At 37.0% G+C, this 23,252-nt stretch overlaps 1 protein-coding gene and 1 pseudogene across 1 annotated transcript in view; one reads left to right on the top strand and one right to left on the bottom strand.

Moving 5' to 3' along the window:
- C2CD6 (C2 calcium dependent domain containing 6) overlaps window positions 1-22,256 on the top strand; it is a 94,356-nt gene extending 72,100 nt beyond the window's left edge. The window contains exons 14-16 of the mRNA XM_045847592.1: window positions 2,171-2,251; window positions 3,886-7,359; window positions 21,448-22,256. Of these exons, the coding sequence (XP_045703548.1) occupies window positions 2,171-2,251; window positions 3,886-7,359; window positions 21,448-21,735 (3,843 nt within the window). The 3' untranslated portion in view covers window positions 21,736-22,256. The remainder of the gene's footprint in view (window positions 1-2,170; window positions 2,252-3,885; window positions 7,360-21,447) is intronic.
- LOC123824446 lies at window positions 8,430-18,796 on the bottom strand (annotated as a pseudogene).
- Window positions 22,257-23,252: the final 996 nt, after the last annotated feature.

Raw genomic sequence — 23,252 nt, 5'->3', positions numbered from 1 at the left:
AGCAAGCAAAATTTAATCAGAGACATTGAAATAAAGAACAAGCTGATAGTAACCAGAGGAGAGGGGGGAGAGGGATAATGAGGGAAAACAGGGGAAGGGACATCAAGGAACATGTATAAAAGACACATGGACAAAGCCAAAGGGGGTGGGTTCGAGGGTGGGAGGTGGGAATGAGTGGGGAAGGGGGGCATGGTAAAAATGGAGACAACTGTACTTGAACAACAATAAAATATATGTATTATTTTATGTTAATTTACTTCACCCTTGGGAGGTTAGAAAGAGTAAACCCACCTGTTCAGTTTACCATATTGAAACTCCTACATTGGTTTATTGTCCTTCCTATCTTCCTGAGATGAATGCCTAGAGCATTTCCCTCAAGTATAACTGTACTGGAGTTTTTTATTCATGAAAGTATTGCATGTTTATCTAATTAAAAACACAGAGTTTAACAGTGAAAGTTAATAATGTTCTCTTTCCTCTCCTCCAGAGTCACTCCCTGGAGAAAATAATGCTAGCATTTTGTATTCTTTCACACATTTTTCCAGGTTTATATGAAGGGGGAGTTTTTGGTTGTTTCATGTTTTTTATAAAAATGAGATGTTTTGCTACTAATTTCTCTTGTATTTTCTTGTCATGCATATTTTTAATTTATCTACTAATTCATTTAAGTCAATAAACCTTCAAATGTTAGACATTAAGGGAAATTTGGGGAAATTCAAACAAAATGAGAAAAACAGCAGATGTGGAAATGCATGAGCTGTATTTAGAGAATTCTGCATTAGACACATGTTCCTGGAAGAGAGAAACCATGTTTTCTCTCAATATAATATCAAGAAACTTGCAGAAGTAATTTAGAGTCAGTGTGTGAGGGCAATGAATAACAGCAAAAGTGGGAAGCCACTGAAGATTTAAAAATGAAGCCATGTTATTAATTGTTTAATGTTAATGAACACCTAAGTGTTCGGTACTGAGGGATGGGAACTAGACCTTTGGGGGTGAGCATACTATAAGCATATACAGATACTGCATAAGAATGTTGTGCCTGAAACTTATATAATGTCACAAAGCAATGTTACCTCAATAAAAAGATACAATGTTTTTAAAAGTGTTTCTTACAAAAACATTATTCATGGAATTGTTATTTCAACTAACTTGATATATAATGGACCCCCTAGGGATGGAAGGAGATAATGTGTAGGAAGTGGCAGCAGTGTGTGCTGTGTGTGCACCAGGAAAGAGAACAGTGTTGAAGGGTCCAAGGATCCAGCTACAAAGCATTCTACAAAGAGATGGAGTCAAGTTCTCTCTAGATGACTTGGCCGTGTAGAGGCTCATTATGATGCTTCCAAAGCACCATGCTCCCTCACTGAAGTCCTGATTGTGTGGTGGAAGGTTACCTAGGATTTAGGTTTCTAATCCTCTGAGTAACTTGAAGCAACAAACTCCAATTTCAGATTCTTGCATAAAACAAGGAGTAGGGCTGAATTCTCTTAAAAGTGCTTTCTATCTCTAAAAACTGGATGGGTCTGCGATTCTACAATTTTTTCTATAAACCCTGATTTAGCAGCAAGTGCTTTCTTAGAACATGTTAAATATTCATTTAACAATTACAGGCTGAGAATCATTGAAAATGCTATTTCAGTATAATATCAGATATCATTTGTTATCTAAAGCATTTCACAATTTTTTAAAGATTTCATTTATTTATTTTTAGAGAGGGAAGGGAGGGAGATAGAGACAGAGAGAGAAACATCAATGTGCAGTTGCTGGGGGTCATGGCCTGCAACCCAGGCATGTACCCTGGCTGGGAATTGAACCTGCAACACTGGTTCGCAGCCTGGCATTTCACAATCTTTTAAAATTAGATTACAATTTGTTCTGACAATTCTGCTTTCTACTTTTGTTTCTGCTTGAAGTTATGTGCATTGTTTTGAATTTTACAAATTCAATAGAATAAATATTGCAGTATCAAGGAAGCTAAGATTATATAGTATGTGTATTTGTATATACTGATTTATTTTGATACTTGGAAAAGTATAGTAGTTATGAGAAACTTATTTAGGTTTTAAAATTTTTTGTATCTTTAATATCTATTGAAAGAATAAAATTATTTTGGGGAAATATCCTTTTATTACAAGCAGTCAGAAATTAAAACCTCTCTTTTTATAAGGTGGCTTTTTCACAAAAAGGATATGTGGCACCATCTTTAAGGCCAGAATATGCAGAATTCAAACCAAAGCACCAGGTGAGTGCTGAGTTATCCCATCCCAATACTAATTACATGAGAAGGACCCCCCAAATCCAGAACTTATTTATAAAAAAATTGTTAATTCTTACACATTTAAATTTTAGTCACCTTCAAAGTACTATCCATTTGATGCAATATGCCTATAGAGATGTTTTTTCCCACTGCACAAAACAGTTTTTGATTTCGTCCATTTTGACGCCTTTTATGCTTCTACTGTTTTTTGTTTCACCTCTTCCATTTGGGCAAGATGTTTCCCTTTGAGGACTTTTTTCATCTGGGGTAACAAACAAACAAAAAAGTCACTGGGGTGAGATTGAATGAATAGGGAGGGTGGGGCACAGGGATCATACTGTTTTGGTGAAAAACTGCTGAACACTCAGCGCGGTGTGGGTAGGTGCACATGGAAATCACCCATCATGACATGGGCAAGTGCATTGAAAGGGTCTTCAAAAAACATTCACTGAAGCTAAATGCAGCTTCTTACAGCAATGCCAGCTGGTACACTGATACAGATGGGTTCCTAGAACCCTCACCTCACAGGGAAAGCCTATATTACAAGGGGCCCACCCTCCAGAAGATAATTTCAGTTTTGAGGGTTCCCCCTCATACTTAAATACTAGGTTTCTCTAACACATTATGCAATTCAATGGCCCCCAAACCAAATTACCCTTTAGAAACACCAGGCTGTCTTTTAAAAATACACATTTCCAGGTCTCACTTCTGACCAAATGAATCTCAGTCTGGAAACAGTTTAGGAATCTATACTTCTCAAAAACCCAAGGGGGTTATTATACTGTTACCTGGGTATCAGCTGCCATTTAAATACCAGTTATAATGAATTGTATCCAATAAAATGAAGCTTGAATTACTAAGGTGAAGTAAACTAAAACATATTCTAGGCTGGTTATTTCACAATTTGCTTTTTTCAATTGGATAATGTAGAAGTTGTATGACCAAAGGGTTTCAATAAGAGACTTCATTTTGAAGCTATTTCAGTGAGAAACTAATCTCAGAGCTATAAAACTACCTATGGATATTATACTGAAATTTCATTGTAACACAGAATTTTGTATACCACTATCTCTTAACCACATTTGAGGCATATATAGTATTCATCAAAAAGTAAGATTTTACTGTGCTGTGCTAAGGATTGAATGGAACTCATCATTGTTGAAATTCTCAGATGATATATGTCCCAAGTCAGCCTTTAAAGAACATTTAGATACTTTTAATTATGCATATTATACTTTGCACTTTTTTAAAATTTCCTACGTTGATGCTAAATGGTAAATATTTATGTGGAGAAGACTTAGATCCTGATGCTAGCCATTGTCTAAGCAGATGCAGCCAACACTAGAAACTGAATTCTTTAAAAAACAATTTGTGAATAACTTTTAATTATTTACAAATATTCCAGGTAGCAAAAAGCTCTTGGACGCAAAATAGTATTAGAATTAGGAATTTGAAAGTTTTCCATTAAAATTTCAAATATTTAAAAAATAAAGTTAGTTTTATCTTCATAAAGGAACAAGGATGAATAGGTAAATCGACAGATTGCTCAAAGAAAATTAGATAGAAAATTTATTATAAATTCAAAATAAATGTTATAGAATATCTTACTTTTCTTAACATTACAGAATTTCAACACCAGGGATGGTTTTGATCCTTTTCTAAGGAGTATAAACAACAAAAGGCCAGTCAGAAAAAGGAAGGACCAAGATATGTTTGCATGTAGAAACACTTTAAGTACAGAGGTTATAGAACATGAAGACCAAGATCCTCCTTACACAACACATTCGGAGACTCCAAGACCCACAGATGAAACCTGGCCCCATGGTGGTGACACTAAGGAAACGTTAACCTGTGGCCCTGATATCATCACAGTAAAGACTTTAAACGCTAAGGATAATTTAGCTCATGATCCTAGTATCCCCACAAAAAAGAGTTTAGATATTAAGAGTAAGTTAAAGGAAAAACCACAAAATATATCCTTACCAAACTTGGAAAGAAAACCATCACTAACTGGAAATGGGAATGTACATACATGTCGCTTCTCAAAATCATTAAGTCTTACTTCGCACATAGAAAACTTAAAACAGTCAGTGGTGCTCAACTCAATTTTACATAAAAATCTGCAAGACCTTTCAGAGAAATTACTTTCTAAACCAGAAGTCCCTACAGACACTGAAGCAAGAAAGAAAAGTCGTAGTTCTCTAAGTGTTCCTGATAAACCACCTAGTAGTTTGGAAGACAAGATATCTGAAAAAATCCAAGATTTAAATAGCCGGCTTTCAAAAGGAGACATTCTGTATTCAAAGCCTCTCATAAATGCAATTACTAAAGATGTTCCTGCAGTTTCACTTTCAGAAGGGGGGGCAGGAAATTCTCCAGAGGTAGAAAGGGAACTTGTCTCTGAAAAACACTTAGAGGCTGGTGAGAAAGATTTCTCAATGAAAAAAAAGAGTAGTTTCAAAAAGAAACATTTAGAATGTGACATACCTATTTCTAGACCAGGTTCCAGTGGCGTTGCACAGGATTGTGTTATAAAGCAAATATTCACTGCCGAAAACTTCTCCACATTGGGCATGGGAGCGGAAGAGTCAAGTGAGACACAGATGGACTGGCAGAACCAGTTACCCGCAGGCTGGGAAAATTTATCTTCAGATATTCTAGTTTACTATAAAGAAAACGATGAAATAGATTCTCCAGGGGCCGAATCTGTCACAAGCCAGAAAATGCAAGCATTTCCTCTAGATACTCTTTTAGCATCTGGGGAAATCAAAGTGATAGAATTAGGTAAAGAATACCAGAACAGTTCTTTGCTGGATACAGAGGCAGCCTTTGCTGAAGGAAAGCCAAAAGATTCCATAGAGGATTATTTAGAAATCACATGCAAAACAAATTCTCTTTCAGAACAGAATATACCCATCATTCCCAAAGAAAGCACCTCTTTAAATAGTGTCGAATTTATAGACGAAGGCCAAAATGTATCTCCACAATATTCAAAATATCCATCAGCAACAGATAAGAAGACAGATTTGCCAAATAGTAGTCAGAGGCTTGACAGAGAAGAAAGTGGTCTAAGTTCTACCTTAGAAAGTTTAAGTAATTTGTTAATGGATAAACTTAATGAGTCAGATGTAATAATGTTTAAATCCTTTTTCAAAAGCATATTTAATGTTTTTTTAAAATATAATCAGTCTGAAAAGAGAAGACAACCAGAAAAAGAATTAGAAAGACTAATTCAACACCCTTTTCCAAATAATACAGGAGACCTTAAAGGAATTAAAGATAATTTTGATAAAGCAGACGAATTAGATAGAAAACCTAGTTTGAATCCAAAGCTGCATGTATTTCTAGAAACACTCTCAGAGTCAGAAATAAAAAACCTAAAATCTGAATTAAGTAAACACGTCCAGCATTATCTTGTAGAGAGACTTTCAGAATCAGGACATATTACCACAGAGGACTTACCAAAAATCTATCAAAATCTGTGTTTGATGAATGAGAGAGCAGAACCAAAAGGGCAAAATGTTTTTCTGGAGAAATATTCAGAAACCGTAAAAGAAACTATGTCTTTCATAAATAATTTTAATCATTATTTCATAAATAAGCACTTGGAAATAAGGCTGAGATCTTTTTTAAATGAAATTCTTCAAAACTATTTCCTAAAAAACCTTTCAGAAAGCAGTTTATTTAAAGAGACAGAATCTGAACCTATGCACTCAAACATATCTTCTCTAAGAACTAAAAGTGCTTCAGTATCTTTTCACGAATTACAAGATATTTCAAAGGGGAGTTTTGGTAGAAGGCTTGAAATAAATGTGAAATACCCTTTAAATAAATCTCTGCAAAACTATCCCATAGCTTTATCAGAAAATGAACTATTAAATCTAAAAGGTGATTTAAGCAAATACCTCCAGAGGCTTTTTATAGAAAAACTTTCAAAATCAGGGCTAATCACTGAAAGGCAATTAGAAGGAATAAGCAACCATATGAATTTGATTAATTCTAGTTCCACACCATTAAAATGTATAAAACCATATTTATCTTTTAGAGATGAAAATCAGTTTGTGAAGGAGCATTCAGAAAAGCAAAATAAATATTCAGAAATTGTTCATAATGCCACTTTACCAAAGGTTCCTGAGAATAGAGTTGTAGACACAGAACTGACCAGAAAGGAAGAAAAGGAGTATCTTCTCTTACAGAATATTAGAGAAAATCCATCAACAATTAGAGAACAGAAAAGATGTTATTCTAAAGAAGGAGCTAAAACACTGACTTTAATAAAAGTACAAGCTACTTCCAACAAAAATAGCCAAGCAATTCTATTAAAGAAGTCATCAGAACAACTTACAGACATAGTGCTTAAGAAACAAAGGAAAGAACATGGTGTTATGCAGCTTCCTCAAGCAGAAAATTTGGATTTTAAATCAGAAATTCAAGACCCACATAGTGTGAGTGGTAAATCAAAACTAACTCAATCAAATGCTTCCTCTGAAAGGACACTAAAAATGAAGACCCTTGGAAAAAATGGGAATAACAACATCTCTAAATCGGTGGTACTGGGAACACCTGACGCCGTGTTGTCTTCATATCCTAGAATTCCTTGCTGCAAAAAGCCAGATGAAGATGAAAAATGCATAAATAAGTTCACTTTTCCTTCCAGGCAGAGTAACACTTTAACTCATTTCAATTCGGAGGCTGGGGAGATCTCAAAATTAGAAGTCCAGTTTTGTCAGAGACTGAAAGGATATAATAACAATAATAAAAAACAACATTTAGTAACATTTGCACGTTACAGAAAAGAAATGCAAGCTCTTTATATACAACCAAGTGAAGTTTGCAATGAAAAGTATGCCAAGGCCCTTGAATCACAATTGTTTAAAGTTATGGAAACTAAGAAAAACGCAAAACCATCCCTCTTCCCAGAAGTAATAAAGAGAGAAAATCTAAAGCCCAAGGTCCAGAAAGAAAGAGACCATGTCAACAAACAAAAAAAGTCACTGAAGATAGTTAAGATCCTACCAACCACACCGCCCACCACAGGAACACTAAGGAAATCTGTTCCAAGGAGAGTGCTTCATTGGACTGCGAGAACTGCGATACATGTAATAATGTTTTCCTAAGTCTTCTACCTCTGTGTTTTGCAAAGTTCTGCAAATAATCTAATTTAGGATACACACACACATACCTGCATGCAAATGTGTGTGCAACGTTCATTAGCTTCAAGTAGATATATCTTCCAAATTTAAAAAAAAAAAAGTCTTCTGACATTCAAGTATCACCTTACCTGATTCAAAATGCAATCACAAAATCAGGGGACTGTTAACACACTGAATACTTTTGTATAAAATAGATAAAGGGTGCCCCTTCTGGATTATGAATTAGAAAAAGACACCCTTTCCTTTAGGACACAGGTGGCACAACAAGGCCTACAGGCTGAATCCAATCCTCCACCTTGTTTTATCCAGCCAGGTACCTTGTTTCTACCCAGTGGCAGCGCCAAGCTCCTTGCCTCTAGTTAAGGAATAGTTACATTTATACAGTCCTAAAATTACATTCGGCCCTTTGAAGGCCACCGTGAGGCTGATGTGGCCCCTGGTGAAAATGAGCTTGACACCTCTGCCCTGGGAAGAGTCTGCAGGCTCACCTAGCCTGGAGCCAGAGTGCATGGCCCCGTGTGGGATTTCAGAGCCAGCGGCTATTGTACAACCTGTACAACCAACCATTGGCAGTGTCTGTATACTGTGGAAACACCGCTGGAATTTTTTTCACACAGATATAAGTATAGAGTCTTTTTCAGGTCATTGAACTATCTGTTTCAGTAAACAAAGATATTATGTGCCAGTTAATCTGCTAAGCACTAGGAAATGTAAAATTCACAATCGGATCATGAACTGCAAAATTTAAACTTAAGTTCTACTCTTCTTTTCCCCTAACCCCACTGCTATATTGTGTGCTGACAAACTTGGGAATTCAAGTCTATTTTTTAGTATTACATAAAATAGATAGGTGAATCTCCTACTAGACATCATGCAAACCATTCTAAAGAAAATTAAAATCTGGGAATGGAAGGACCATATTTTTTTTTTCAAAAATTTTTCTTTAATAAAGATTTCACATATCATGGATTTGGTAGAAAATAATTAAAATATTATGTAAATAGTCCAGTACATAAATTACTATTTATATTTCAGATCACATAATTTTTCTGCAAAATCTGTGCATATCCTCGTGATGTGTTCAAAAGGAGATCTTGACGTGAATTTGCCTGATCAGTTGATGCTACAGGATAAGCTCTATAGTCTTCAGCTTCAAATTCAGCAGCATCTTCTTTTAGTTCTCTAGTTAGAGTTTTTTCAAACTCCTACTGCATCTTGATCAAGTAAGTCCCCATGCTCTTACTTGAAATTTGTGGCCTTGAGACAGGAATCACCAAGTTTTCTCCTGGAGTCAAGTTTCCATAGAGTACCGAACTACTATTAAGATTTCCAACACAAGGCATTTCCAGGCCTGGCTTTGGATGAAGAGTGCTGAGTAAAGATCTGTTCTGCCGTTTCTGCAGGAGAAGTTCAGTGTGGAGCTCTGCTAGCCTCTCGTTAGTCTTGTTTAGTATATTTGCTAATGACTTTCTACTTTCTATTTCTTCCAGGTAGAGTTGCTTATATTTTTCCAAATTTATTTCTTTACAATTTTGAGACATTTTTATTTTGGAGAGTTCAGATTCCAGATCTTTACTTCTGAGTTCCAACTGACTTCTTATTGAAGCATTATGATTCTGTCTTAACTGCTCCAGATTTTCTTGAGATGCTGCTTGTGTCTGTAAAAATAGGTTGACTTCTAATTTTTCTTCTATATTCTGTCTTGCTCTTTCTTCAATCTTCCATTTATACTGTTCTAATTCATTAAATTCTATCATATTCATTTCCATATGTGTTTTGAGGTTTATTTCTTCTTGTTTCCACTTCCTTTTTTCATTCTTTAGTTTTTTACATTTTTTGGTAATGCGTTCATGGGTAATAACTCCTGTTGAAGACATTTATTTTTTTCATCCAGATGTTGACATTTTGAAGATGCAGTTTCCAGTTTTGCTGTAAGATCATTGTTCTTATGGGTTTTTTTTATTTTAATCATTGTTCAAGTACAGTTTTCTTTCTTTTACTCCCAATCCAGCCCACCCACCCAACCCTCCCCACTTCCCTCCCATTACCACCCTCCCCCTAGTTTTTGTCCATGTGTCCTTTAAATTTGTTCCTGTAATCCCTTCCCATTCTCCCCTGAAATTCCCTCTTCTCTCCCCTGTAGTCACTGTCAGCCTGTCCTCTATTTCAGTGTCTTTGGTTATATTTTGCTTGTTTCTTTGTGGTGCTGTTTAGGTTCCTGTTAAAGGTAGGATCATATGGTATTTGTCTTTCACTGCCTGGCTTGTTTCGCTTAGCATAATGCTTTCCAGCTCCATCCAAGCTGTTGCAAAGGGTAGGAGCTCCTTCTTTCTTTCTGCTGCATAGAATTCCATTGTGTAAATGTATCATAGTTTTTTGATCCACTCATTTACTGATGAGCATCTAGGTTGCTTCCAAAACCTAGCTATTGTAAATTGTGCCACTATGAACATTGGGGTGCATAGGTTCTTTTGTATTGGTGTTTTAGTGTTCTTAGGATATAGTCCCAGTAGTGGAATTGCTGGGTCAAAAGGCAGATCCATTTTTAGTTTTCTGAGGAAGTTCCATACTGCTTTCCATAGTGGTTGTACCAGTTTGCAGTCCCACCAATAGTGCGCTAGGAATGCGCTAGGGTCCCGTTTTCTCCACAACCTCTCCAACACTTGTTGTTTGTTGCTTTGTTTATGATGGCCATTCTGACTGGTGTGAAGTGGTATCTCATTGTGGTTTTAATTTGCATCTCTCTGATAGCTAGTGATATTGAACATTGTTTCACGTGTTTTTGGATTTCTGTATGTCCTCCTGGACAAGTGTCTGTTCAAGTCCTTTGCCCATTTTTTAATTGGGTTGCTTGTCTTTTTAGAGTGTAGTCATGTAAGTTCTTTATATATTTTGGAGATTAAACTCTTGTCTGAGGTATCACTGGCAAATATGTTTTCCCATACAGTTAGTTCTGTTTTTCTTTTAATACTATTTTCTTTAGCTGTGCAGAAGCTTTTTATTTTGATGAGGTCCCATTTGTTTATTCTTTCCTTTATGTCCCTTGTTCTAGGGGACATGTCAGTAAAAAGGTTTCTGAGTGAAATATATGAGATTTTCCTACCTACGTTCTCCTCGAGGACTTTTATGGTGTCACGTTTTATATTTAAGTCTTTTATCCACCTTGAATTTATTTTTGTATAAGGTGTAAGTTGGTGCTCAAGTTTCATTTTTTTGCACATAGCTGTCCAGTTCTCCCAACACCATTTGTTGAAGAGGCTATTTTTACTCCATTTTATGTTGCTGCCTCCTTTGGCAAATATTAATTGACCGTAGAGACTTGGGTTTATTTCTGGGCTCTCTGTTCTGTTCCATTGGTCCATGTGCCTGTTTTTATGCCAGTACCAGGCTGTTTTGATTATAGTAGCCTTGTAGTATAGTTTAGTGTCAGGTATTGTGATCCCTCCTACTTTACTCTTCTTTCTCAAAATTGCAGCAGCTATTTGGGGTCATTTATGATTCCATATAAATTGTTGAAGTGTTTGTTCTATGTCTGTGAAATAAGCCATTGGTACTTTAATAAGAATTGCATTGAATATGTAAATTGCTTTTGGTAGTATGGACATTTTGATGATATTAATTCTTCCAATCCATGAACACGGTATATGTTTCCATTTGTTTGTGTCTTCCTTGATTTCTTTCCTCAGGGTTATGTAGTTTTCTGAATACAGGTCTTTTACCTCTTTGGTTAGGTTTATTCCTAAGTATTTTATTTTTCTTTTTGCTATTTCAAGTGGGATTTTTTCCTTGATTTCTGCTTCTGCTGTTTCATTGTTGGTGTACAGAAATGCCTTTGATTTCTGGATATTGACTTTGTATCCCGCTGTCTTGCCAAATTCATGTATTAGGTCAAGCAGTTTTTTTGTGGAGTCTATACGATTTTCTATGTACACTATCATGTCATCTGCAAACAGTGACAGTTTTGTTTCCTCCTTTCTGATTTGGATGCCTTTTATTTCTTTTTCTTGTCTGATCGCTGTGGCTAAAACTTCCAGTACTATATTGAATAGAAGTGCTGAAAGTGGACAGTCTTGTCTTGTTCCTGATCTTAGTGGAAAAAATTTTAATTTTTGCCCATTGAGTATGATGTTCGTCGTAGGTCTCTCATATATGGCCTTTATTATGTTGAGGAATGCTCCCTCTATTCCCACTTTGCTGAGTGTTTTTATCATAAATGGGTTCTGTACCTTATCAAATGCTTTTTCTGCATCTATTGATATGATCATGTGGTTTTTGTCTTTTCTTTTGTTTATGTGATGTATTACATTTACTGATTTGCGAATATTGTACCATCCTTGCATCCCTGGAATGACTCCCACTTGGTCATGGTGTATGATCTTTTTAATGTACTGTTGGATGCGGTTTGCCAGTATTTTGTTGAGAATTTTAGCGTCAATGTTCATCAGCGATATTGGCCTGAAGTTTTCTTTCTTTGTTGTGTCTTTATCTGGTTTTGGAATTAGGATGATGTTGGCCTCATAAAAAGAGTTTGGGAGACTCCCATCTTTTTGGATTTTTTGAAATAGTCTGTGAAGGATAGGGGTTAGCTCTTCCTTAAATGCTTTGTAGAATTCTCCTGTGAAACCATCTGGTCCAGGGCTTTTGTGTGTTGGGAGTTTTTTGATTACTGCTCCAATTTCTTTTGCTGTTATTGGTTTGTTCAGGCTTTCTGCCTCTTTTTCATTGAGTTTTGGAAGATTATATTTTTCTAGAAATTTGTCAATTTCATCTAGGTTTTCTAATTTCTTGGCATACAGCTCTTTGTAGTAATTTCTTACAATCCTTTGTATTTCTGTGGTATCTGTTGTAATCTGTCCTCTTTCATTTCTGATTGTGTTTATTTGGGTCTTCTCTCTTCTTTTCTTGATGAGTCTGCTTAAAGGCTTGTCGATTTTGTTTATCTTTTCAAAGAACCAGCTCTTGGATTCATTGATCCTTAGAATGGTGCTTTTAGTCTCTATGTCATTTAATTCTGCTCTGATCTTGGTTATTTCCTTCCTTCTGCTTGCTCTGGGCTGTCTTTGTTGTTGTTCCTTGAGTTCTTATAGACGTAGGGTTAGGTTGTTTGTTTGGAATGTTTCTAACTTTTTTAGGTGGGCCTGTATCGCTATGAACTTCCCTCTCAGGACTGCCTTGGCTGTGTCCCATAAGTTTTGGGTTGTTGTGAGTTTGTTTTCATTTGTTTCCAGAAACCTTTTGATTTCTTCCCTAATATCATTCTTGACCCATTCATTGTTTAATAGCATGCTATTTAATCTCCATGAATTTGAGTGTTTTGGGTTTCTTTCCTTGGGGTTGGTTTCTAGCTTCAGTCCCTTGTGATCCGAGAAAATGCTTGGTATGATTTCAATTTTTTTTGAAATTGTTGAGGCTTGTTTTGTGTCCTATCATGTGGCTAATCTTTGAAAATGTTCCATGTACATTTGAAAAGAATGTGTATTTAGCTTCTTTGGGATGGAGGGTTCGTATATATCAGTAAAGCCCATTTCATCTAGGGTATTGTTCAATGCCACAATATCTTTGTTGATATTTTGTTTGGAAGATCTGTCCATTTTTGATAGTGGGGTGTTAAAATCTCCCACAATAATTGTGTTGCTGTCAATATCTTTCTTGAAGTCCTCTAAGATTTTCTTTATGTATTTGGGTGCTCCTATGTTAGGTGCATATATATTTACAATATTTATGTCTTCTTGGTGGATTCTTCCCTTGAGTATTATGAAATGACCTTCTGGGTCTCTCTTTATGGTCCTTTTTTGGAAGTCTATTTTGTCAGATATGGGTATTGCTACCCCGGCTTTTTTTTCCTGTCCATTTGCTTGGAAAATTTGTTTCCATCCCTTCACTTTCAGTCTGTGCAGATCTTTTATCCTGAGGTGGGTCTCTTGTAGGCAGCATATGTGTGGGTCATGTTTTCTTATCCAGTCAGCTATTCTATGTCTTTTTATTGGAGCATTTAATCCATTTACGTTTAAGGTTATTATTGATAGGTACTTATTCATTGCCTTTTATGTACGTGTGTTCCTCTCTCACTCTCTCTTTTCCTTTCTTTCCTTAAAGCAGTCCCTTTAGCATCTCTTGCAGAGCTGGTTTAGTGGAGGTGTATTCTTTTAGACTTCTTTTGCCTGAGAAGCTTCTTATTTGGCCTTCTATATTGATTGAGAGCCTTGCTGGGTAAAGTAGTTGTGGTTCTCATTAGTTGGAATATTTCTTGCCATTCTCTTCTGGTTTGGAGTGTTCCCATTGAGAAGTCAGCTGTTAGCCTTTTTGGGGCTCCCTTGTATGTTACTTCCTATTTTTCCCTTGCTGCCTTTAATATTCTCTCTTTGTCTTGAAATTTTGCCATTTTAATTATGATGTGTCTTGAGGTGGGCCTCTTTGGGTTCCTCTTGATTGGGACTCTCTGTGTTTCCTGGATTTGTGTGACTTTTTCTCTCATCAAATTAGGGAAGTTTTCCATCATTACTTTTTTCAATAGGTTTTCTATCCCTTGCTCTTCTTCTTCTTCTGGTATCCCTATTATATAGAAAATATTACATTTCATATTGTCTTGCATTTCTCTTAATCCCTCTTCATTCTTTCTGAGCCTCTTTTCCTTTTCTTGCTCTTTCTGGGTGTTGTTTTCTACTTTGTCCTCTAGCTCGCTAATCCGATCTTCTGCTTCATCGATCCTGCTTTTCATTCCTTCTACTGTGTTCCTCAGTTTGGAAATGGCATTCTTCATTTCCTCTTGGCCTTTGTTGAGAGTTTCTATTTCCTTTTTCATGTTTATATAGTTTGCAGTGAGATTGTTGTAGCTTCCCTCTAGTTTCTGATAGCTCATTGTGAGTTCATTGAACTTCCTGATAATCATCAGGAAGCTTTGAACTCACTGTCTGATAGTTGAGTTGCCTCTATTTCATTTAGCATTTTTTCTGAGGCTTCCTCCTTTCCCTTCATTTGGGGATTGTTTCTTTGTTTTCTCATTGTTCGTGGGATTCTTCTTGTTAGCCTCTGTTTCTTAAATTGATCTGTCCTGGTTCCCTGTGATTATGGTGTGAACTTCTGTGGTAGAATACCTGTGAGATTCAGTGGTGCAGTCTCCTTCATGTATCCTGGTGTTCACAGCTTCCCCCTACTCTTTTTTGTGATCAGTTGGAGGAGTAAGGCAAAATGGTTTAAGACAGCAAGACAGTTTACTATGATATTTATGTTAGCAGCCAGTAGAGAAGAGATGGGATATCCTTTGGCTACTTATAGTATTACCTGTGATCCTCTACCCCATTAGCCACGTTTTAGAAAGGATGGAAAGAAGGTAAGACTCTTATTGGGGACCAAAGGATTGTTAGTTGGATCTAGAAAGCTATGAGGCTGTGGGAGGTCAGATTCTGAGGTAGGGTTGGAATAAAGATTAGTAAATAGGAGTAGTGTGTAAAAGAATAGAGACAACCCCCACAATAATATACTTCAGGGAATTGTAAAGTGGGCTGAGATCAGGTAGTGGTGTTGAGTAGTATTTACAATTGTATGAACTAGGTCTTATTTACAGTAATATTAAAGCAACAATCTTGTGGCAGAATATATGAGATCTAGATAACAAGAATAAGGAGTATAGAACCTTGAGAGGTGTACTAATGGAACACAGATGAAGGATAGTAAATTATCAACACACTGTGACTGAGATAACAGGGGGAACCTATCAAATGACAGTATAACCAGCCAAGCAAAGAAGATTATACAGAAAGAAAAAGAATACCAAAATACTATTAAAATAAAAAATGTCAGAAAAGTGAGAAAAAGATAATACAAATTTGCAGTAACTTGCAAGCTCAAAAAAAAGGGGTGGGGGAAGCAGAAGACAGAGTGTAGGAGAGATAAATTTGGAGTGGAAGGAATAATACTAGGATGAATGGAAGAGAAACATAAGGGATTGAGAGATATAAAAATAGTAAGAATCGAACAATAAAAAGTCACTTAAAACACAAGATAAAATCAATCAACCAACAACAGCCAAACAAAACAAAACAAAACAAAACAAAACAAAAAAACCTCTTGTTGGTTTCTAACTGGCCAGACCAGTTTTTCTGGTCTTGCTGGCTTCAGCAGACTGAGGGGCGTTTGAAATGCCTATCACTCTTCCCAGTCAAATCTCAGTAAGTCTCTCGGGTACTATCCCCAGGGCCAGCAGGGCGCTCTCCCCAGAGCCAATCTGACTTTCCCCTACAGGACCCTGGGCACTCCCGAGCATGCTCTCCGCTCTCCAGAGCTCACTGCCGTGGTCTCCCAGGCTCCGGGGCCCCACAGGGCTCCTGCGTCTTTTCCGTTTCACGATGCAAGCTCCGGGGATCACAAGGAGACTCACCCTTCCCCCACATTTCACTGCAGTGGGCGCTATGTTCTCGGGAAGCACCCGCAACTTTTCTGGATTCATGGTGCAATCTCTGGGGATCGTAAAGGGGCGCACCCATCCACCAGTTTTGGGCTCTAGGAACGCTCTAAGCGCCACGTCCCTTCCAGGTGCACAGTGTGAGAGTCAGGATTCCAGAGGGGGCGCAAGCTTCCACAGTTCAGTGCCACAGGCTCCAGAAACCTGAGAACGCCCGCGCCCTTTCCTGGATCGGGGCTGCAAGGTCAGGGTTTTCCACCGATCCACACTCCCACCGGGCTGGGGGTGCGGGCGCACTTCCAGGCCACCCCTCATCATGCCAGCTGGAGGCACTCACTTCTTCCAGGGCTGTGGGTGGGTGCTCGCCACCCCTGCATGATTGTCTCCCAGTCCAACTCCCCTCTCTGTGCCTTCAAGCCACAAGGTCTCCCCTGGTGTTGCTCAACCCCCATTATCCAAGGAGAGAGCAGGGACTCCACTCTCCCGGGTGCCCTGAGGCAGACCTGGGAGCACAGGACCTGGGGACTGCAACACCCCTGGTCCCTGTGCTGATCCCTGGGTCCCTGTTGTCCTGATGCAGTCTTCTTACTGTTTGTTTTTTCAATGTCCGCTATAATTTTTGATGTCCTGTTTTCAAAAATGTTTTGGTAACCTAGGCCACTTGCTCTGTTCCTCCACCGATCCGCGAGTTTCCCTCCCCTGCACAGAAGCCGAGAATCATGCTCCCTGGAGCAAAGCCGCCATCTTTCCTCCTCCTGTTCTTATGTTTTAACATATTAATCTGAATATCTAGTTCAGTTTGATTTGGTTTTAAATCTTCAGGGAAGCTAAGCTCTCCATTTTCATATTCATTTAGCTTCCTTTTTGTAATTTTTAAGAGTTTCTTAAATCGGGTTATCTCTTTTTCTAATTCACTATTTTTCTTCATTTCTTTATCCAAGCTATATTCCACAGATTGTTTTAACTCAATATATTTCTTTAATTGTTCCCTTTCATCCTGAGATGAATTTGTACCTACCAGGACTGTCTGAAGCTGTTCAATTTTCAGTGATTGCTCTTTGATTGTAACTTTTAAGTTGGCATTTTCAATTTCAAGCTTTTGCATGTGATCTTGTGTCTCCTCAGCACATCTTTCAGCCACTGCACATTGATCCTGTGCTTCTTGTAATTGACTTCTGACTTGACCTAATTCTTCTTTAAATCCTGTGTCTCTTCTACATCCATACGATAATGTGATGTAACCTCCAGTGAAGCCTCTGACATAGACTTTTTTTTAGGGTGTCAGCCAGTTCTTGTTGAAGTTGTCTCAACATTGCATCTCTTTCTACTTTATCATTTTCATGCTGATTCATTCTTTCTTTTAAATGATCACATTCATTGATTAACTCCTTATTTCTTTCATTCAGCATAAGAACTTGTTTTTCACTTTTGGCTTGAAATGTTTTTGTGATATCCTGAAACTGATCTTGAATATTAATTACTGTCTTTTCTTTACTGTCAGCTTTATTGTGAGCATTATCCAGCTGCTGTCGAAGCAACACATTTTCACTTTGTAGTGAGATAGCCTCTCCTCTAAGGAGCTCTGTATTTCAATATATTTATTCACTTTACCCCGTTCCTTTGATACATGTGTTCAATTTCCTTCTTTTGACACTGTGTTTGGCTTAGATCTCTCTGTACACCTTCTAAAACCAATGTCCTTTCTCTGAGAGCATCTCTTGTGTGATGAAGCTCAATTTCTAGGCTACTGAATTTACTTTCAGCTTTAAAAAGTTCTTGAGAAGAATCTCATTTCTATCTTCCAGGTCAGACATATCACAATTCATTTTGTCCCGTAAACGAAACCATTCATGTCTTGCTCTGTGGAAGTCACATTGCAGGTCTCTTTTTGATGTCTCACTTTGCTCATGATCCTGTACAGCAGTAGCCAGTCTAGACCGATATGATTCAATTTCTATTTCCAGTCTTTCTTGTTTTGATTTTCACTCTCCAGTTTAGACTTTAGTATTGTATTCTCAGCTGTCAGAACATTAAGCTGCCCATTATATTGGGATACTGTTTTTTTTAATGTTCCCTCATTCAGTTTTACTGTCTTTTGAAGAAGGTTATTATTTTCTTTGACAACTGCAATGTCCTCTAAATATTTTTTTCCATTTCCTGGTTCTGGTTTTTTGCTGTGTCTATTTCCAGGCTTAGCATGAAAATTTCATCCTGTAACATATGGTTTTCATGCAACTTTTTTTCCTTTTTCATAATTATCAGAAACCTGATTTAGATTCTTTTTTATAATCTTTGATTTCATCTCTAGTGTTCTAAGAGTGGTTTCAAGTGGTTGGCTCATTTCAACTACTTTTATATACTGCTTTTCTTTTTTTCTTAACTGCTTCCTTATTTTGTCATATAACATATCCATATTTCTTCTATTCTCTTTTTCTTCTTTTTTTTTTAATGGTGTTAATTTACTTTAAAGGCAGCATTCTGGACTGGAATGCTGGACATGAGTTCACTTCTGCCTCTAAATTGGTGACTTTTTTTTTTAGATTTTATTTATTTTTTAGAGAAGGAAGGGAGGAAGAGAGAGAGAGAGAGAGAGAGACATCAATGTGCGGTTGCTGGGGGTCATGGCCTGCAACCCAGGCATGTACCCTAACTGGGAATCGAACCTGCGACACTTTGGTTTGCAGCCCACACTCAATCCACTGAGCTACGCCAGCCAGGGCTCTTTTTCTTCTTTTAATATAAACCTCAAGTTGCAGAGTTCTTGTTCCCATTCCACTTTTTGATGCTCTGTGATTTCATTTCTTTTGTTTCTGATAGCTCCTTTTATAGTTCACTAACTCTATTTTCCATTTTTTAAATTTTTACTGTAAGTATTTCACCGTGATTTTTCTTAAGTTCTATTAATCTTTCATAGGAAAGAAGTGTGTCCTGGATTTTCAGTAAGCTAACAGAATCAAGACTTTTGCTACTTTCAGAACACATTTTAGGTCTCCTCTCTCCTTTGTATTCAGAAGTTAGTTGATGATTGCTTGTTTCTTGCTTCAATAATTGCCTTGTTACAAGCAGCTTTGCTACTATAGCTGTATTTGATCAAGCACAACGTGGTGGAGAGCAGTGTTGCCATCGATGTCCATTATATTGGTGTCGGCACCACAGTCTAGAAGAATTGTTGCCCGTTCCTCTTGCTGGAATTGTACAGCCTTAATCAGAACTGTCTTGTTTTCACTGTCACCAAGGTTCAACAGGCATTTTCTATCAGTTAGGAGAGTGACCACTCCTGCATGGCCATTGGCACAGGCCAAATGTAGGGCATTCAGACACACACAGTACTTCCTTCTCCCTCTGTCCTAGTCTGGTGTACCGTATCTCAGGAAAAGAAGTAGAAGTCCATGATTCAGGCTCCTGGCACCATCAGCTGTGTTGCCACCACAATCTCCAGTCAATCCAAAGCCATGTGGCACCTTCTCATGGCCCACCACCAAGAGTCCTTTCACCCCTTTTCTTCCTGGCAAAGTGTCTCCTGCTGCCTAAGCTGCATGGCAAAAAGGAGCACCCCAGAGCCATGTGGTCCTGACTCTCACCCAAGCTGCAGGGTCCCCACTCCACCAAAGCCTCAGAGTTCTCTGAAAGGACATTTTAATTTTCTTGATCACTGCTTTTATCTGTTGGTATATATAAACAGGCATGACCTACAATTGGAAAAATAATACATCCTAAAATGATATAATGATAATTTGATATGCATAATTCTATTTTTTAGAAAATACATCTAATTTCAGAATAGTTAAACTTCTATAGTAAATTGATTTTCCATAATAAAGCATATATGTAGCTATAGTAAAGCAAATTAGTAGCAGGGTAAATATTAATATAGCTTACACTCTCAACTTTGGATTCCTCTTTTCTAAATTCAGTAATTTAGTATCCAATAAATGAAGTTTTGTGCTCACTAGGTGTAGAAAGAAGAGGGATTTATAGTCTTTAGGAAAGACATTGTGAAGTTCCTTCAAACAAATGGAATCATTAATACACTTTTAAACAAAACAAGAAATTGTGTTTATGTTATGTGATATGAGATTATATAGGATCTCAGAATTCTTATCCTAAGAGTAGGCAAGGGAGATAGAGTTATCTTTATTTCCCTCTGTTAAACCAGCGGTACCTAAACTTTTCTCTAGTGACGCTTGGCAACAGAGAATTGTATGGTGAGAGGGAGTTTTTCAGCTCATCAGAATGCCTTGCTCATCTGATTCTCTAAAACCCAAGAATCCCCCAAAGGAATCGAAACAGAAGACTGAGAAACCGAGTTGTAGGAGCATCCAGAAAAATAGCCAGTGGGTGGGTCTCTGTGCACTTCCACTGGAACTCTAGCAATCTGTTACATGTACTGTAAAGCAAAAATTATGTATTGTTCACCAGTGTAACAGAAATTCCCTTAGTAATCTGGCTTACCTAATTGCTCTGTGTATATCACAGGGAAGAGGAAGAATGTTTCCTTGCCCTCTGCAACCCAGCAAAAAATGTAAAGTAGGTCAAATTTGTCTTTAGACTCTTAATACCTCCTGTTCTGTAAATCTTCTCTTTATTGCTCTCTAAATATTCACAGTGCTGCTGAACTTCCTCTCACCCTCCAATTCTAATAATCCATTTCCACTCTCTCTCCAAATGACAGCAGCCCACTCCTTGGCTGTGGCCATCTCTGAGAAGTGTTAAGAGACAAACTGCTTAAACTGCAGAGGAAACTAATTTGAGAATGACTAATAGCTCCATATCTTCTTATGGGCAATCATCGATTATTATATTAGTAAAATATGGTCATATTATAAAAAATTTAAAGATAAAAGGAAAACAAAGCTCATAATCCCACCACGCTAACACAGCTACCAATTTAAAAAATTATTTTTGGTGTATGTCTTTCAGTTATTTTCTTGAATGTTTTACTTGTTTACTTTCAAAGTGTACATGAAAATTTTTATTATTTTAATATAAATATAACCGTATTCTTAGATGCTGGGATCTGTATGTGTGTGTATTAAAGATGTTTATTAACTTCTAAGGAATGATCATTTGGATGATATAAATAGTAAAATATAAGAATTCATAATTTATACTTAGGGTTGGGAAAGATGTATTTTGGAGGAAAAGAATTATAGAATAGGCTGTCGGCTTTGCCTAGGAGTCTGACCCCTGAGGACAGCTGCCCTAAATTTATCTGGTTTCAAGCTATATATCATCTTTCTCTTTTGAAATAATGGATCATTTGAAACAATAACTTTTTTTCCAAAAGCATGATTTCTATAGTATTATAGTTTTCAATGGGAGGTATTGGGTGTAGGGTCTGAATTTACCTATAAAACATTTGAAGTTATCATTTTTTTCTCTTTAACTGTTTATATTACATACTTTGGTCCTTACAAATTTAAAATACACTTTTCAGATTAAATCTTTATTGTATTTTTTCTATTACCATTTAGTCCCCTTATAACCTCCTTCCCTCAGCAATCACCACACTGTTGTCCATGTCCGTGAGTCCCTTTTGCTCTCTACCCTCTTGTCCCCACCCCGACTAGCTGTCAACCTGCTTTCCATCAGAGGCCTAACTCACCAACTTGACCTTTTATTTTAATATTTAGGATTGTTTGGATAGATTTGAGGATTCACCTATGACCTCTTTTCAGCATCTTGAAAAATTGAAATCAAGAGCAAGCCTTTTAGGAAAGAACCCAGATGATAGCCATGATCGGTTAAAACACTCTGCAAGGCCGTTTACTGCTCCAGAGGTTAACAAACGACGAGAAAACCACACTGGAAAAGTTACAAGTCCTCGAATGGTTTCAGCAGGCTTAGTTCATTTAAATGATACAGTCCCAGATTATGATATCCATAAAACACAGCCAAAAAAAATGTTCGCTCATTCATGATATTATCCAACTGTTAAAAGAGTTCAGAATGACATGTGAGGCCAACAGTTGGAATATCATTTCTCTAATTAACAAAATGGTTTGGAGATCTGTCCTTTTGTATGATAGAAGTCAGCAACCAAATTTCACCTTGTTAGAACCATTTTGTTTTAATTAAAATGAAAAGAAACACTTTTTGATGTAAATGTGTTTTTGTTTCCTTCAGGAACAAACCCAGAAATACATATTCAGTTCATATTTATTAGCAAAGTTGTATTTCCAGTTTTCTTCTTTTTCACTGTGTAACAATATCATTCCAATTCATAGTTCTGTTTTCTCACATCTTTGTTATGCTCCAAATTACCCCTGCCTACCTAGTTTTCAGGTTCTGTATTTGCAGTTGTTTAGCCTTTTACTCTTTAGCTTTAGTTATACAGGGTCCAGCAGAAGTAACGCCTGCGTGAGTGTGGTTGGTAGGGTAATATGGATGTAATAATTTATAGTTTTAACTTGAAAATTTCACCTAAAATGTCATATGATGTGCTTGACTATGATATTATTATATTATAGAATTACATGTTTATGATTTTGTAGTAAAAAAATTTTGTAATAAAAAGGGGTGTTATATGTGCCGGACCCTGTATTTCTTGATTCAAAAGAATACAATTCTCTAGACCTATAGAACTTGTTAATTTTAATATCAGATATTACAACTTTTTATACTGTAAAGATAACAGAACAGATTTAATACTAGTTCCTGAAGCATCTCTTACACTATAGTGACTTTCTTACTTGGAAAACTATGAAAGGGCCTCTTTAATAACACAAAACTCAAGAAGCTGCATAAAATTACAGAAATTGTATAAAAAGTTATCTAGCTAAACAACCTAGGATTTAATTCAGAGACTTCTGAGAATTGGTTCTATTCCCATCAAGTACAATATTTGGATATCGTTGAACTTTGGTTCATTCTTGAGAAGCAAAAACTTCAATTCATAGAATTTTTGTCAGTCTCAGTTTTTCCCCCACAAGTCATAACAACTATGGGGTTTAAATACGGTGGATGGTAGAAAACCTAATTCTTGATCATTCATTTAATGGTATAATCAAGGTAGCAATTTTTTTTTGAGACCAAGATTTTCTAGTAATCTTCAAAGTTGTACTTATACAAGTCACAGTGTAACAGGGAAAACATAACTCTGGATTTTCATGTAGAAGGAACACAGGGAACTGGTTTCATGAGTGATGGACTCAAGGCTTAGAAACCAAAAGGGATGGTGAGTCAATCCAGAAATTAGCAAGAGCAGGAAGTGCTACTACCCCTCACATGGAAGAGACAGCAGAAGCAAGTGGTGCCACCAGAGTCCTAAATTCAAAAGACAAAGAATACAGTCACTGCTGGAGACATCACAAGAAACAGTAGAGTGTGGGAAAAGGGTGAGAAATAGCACATTTCTCCCCTCTTTCCCTGCCCTCTGGTCTTCCACTATTTCCTCCTTGGACACCAGAGAGTGAGGGTGCATGGGAAATGTATTACA

The sequence above is a fragment of the Phyllostomus hastatus genome, unplaced genomic scaffold, assembly GCF_019186645.2.
Source record: "Phyllostomus hastatus isolate PE091 unplaced genomic scaffold, TTU_PhHast_1.1 phas_contig_57, whole genome shotgun sequence".
Classification (NCBI taxonomy): domain Eukaryota; kingdom Metazoa; phylum Chordata; class Mammalia; order Chiroptera; family Phyllostomidae; genus Phyllostomus; species Phyllostomus hastatus.
This window is presented reverse-complemented; position numbering and strand designations above follow the sequence as displayed.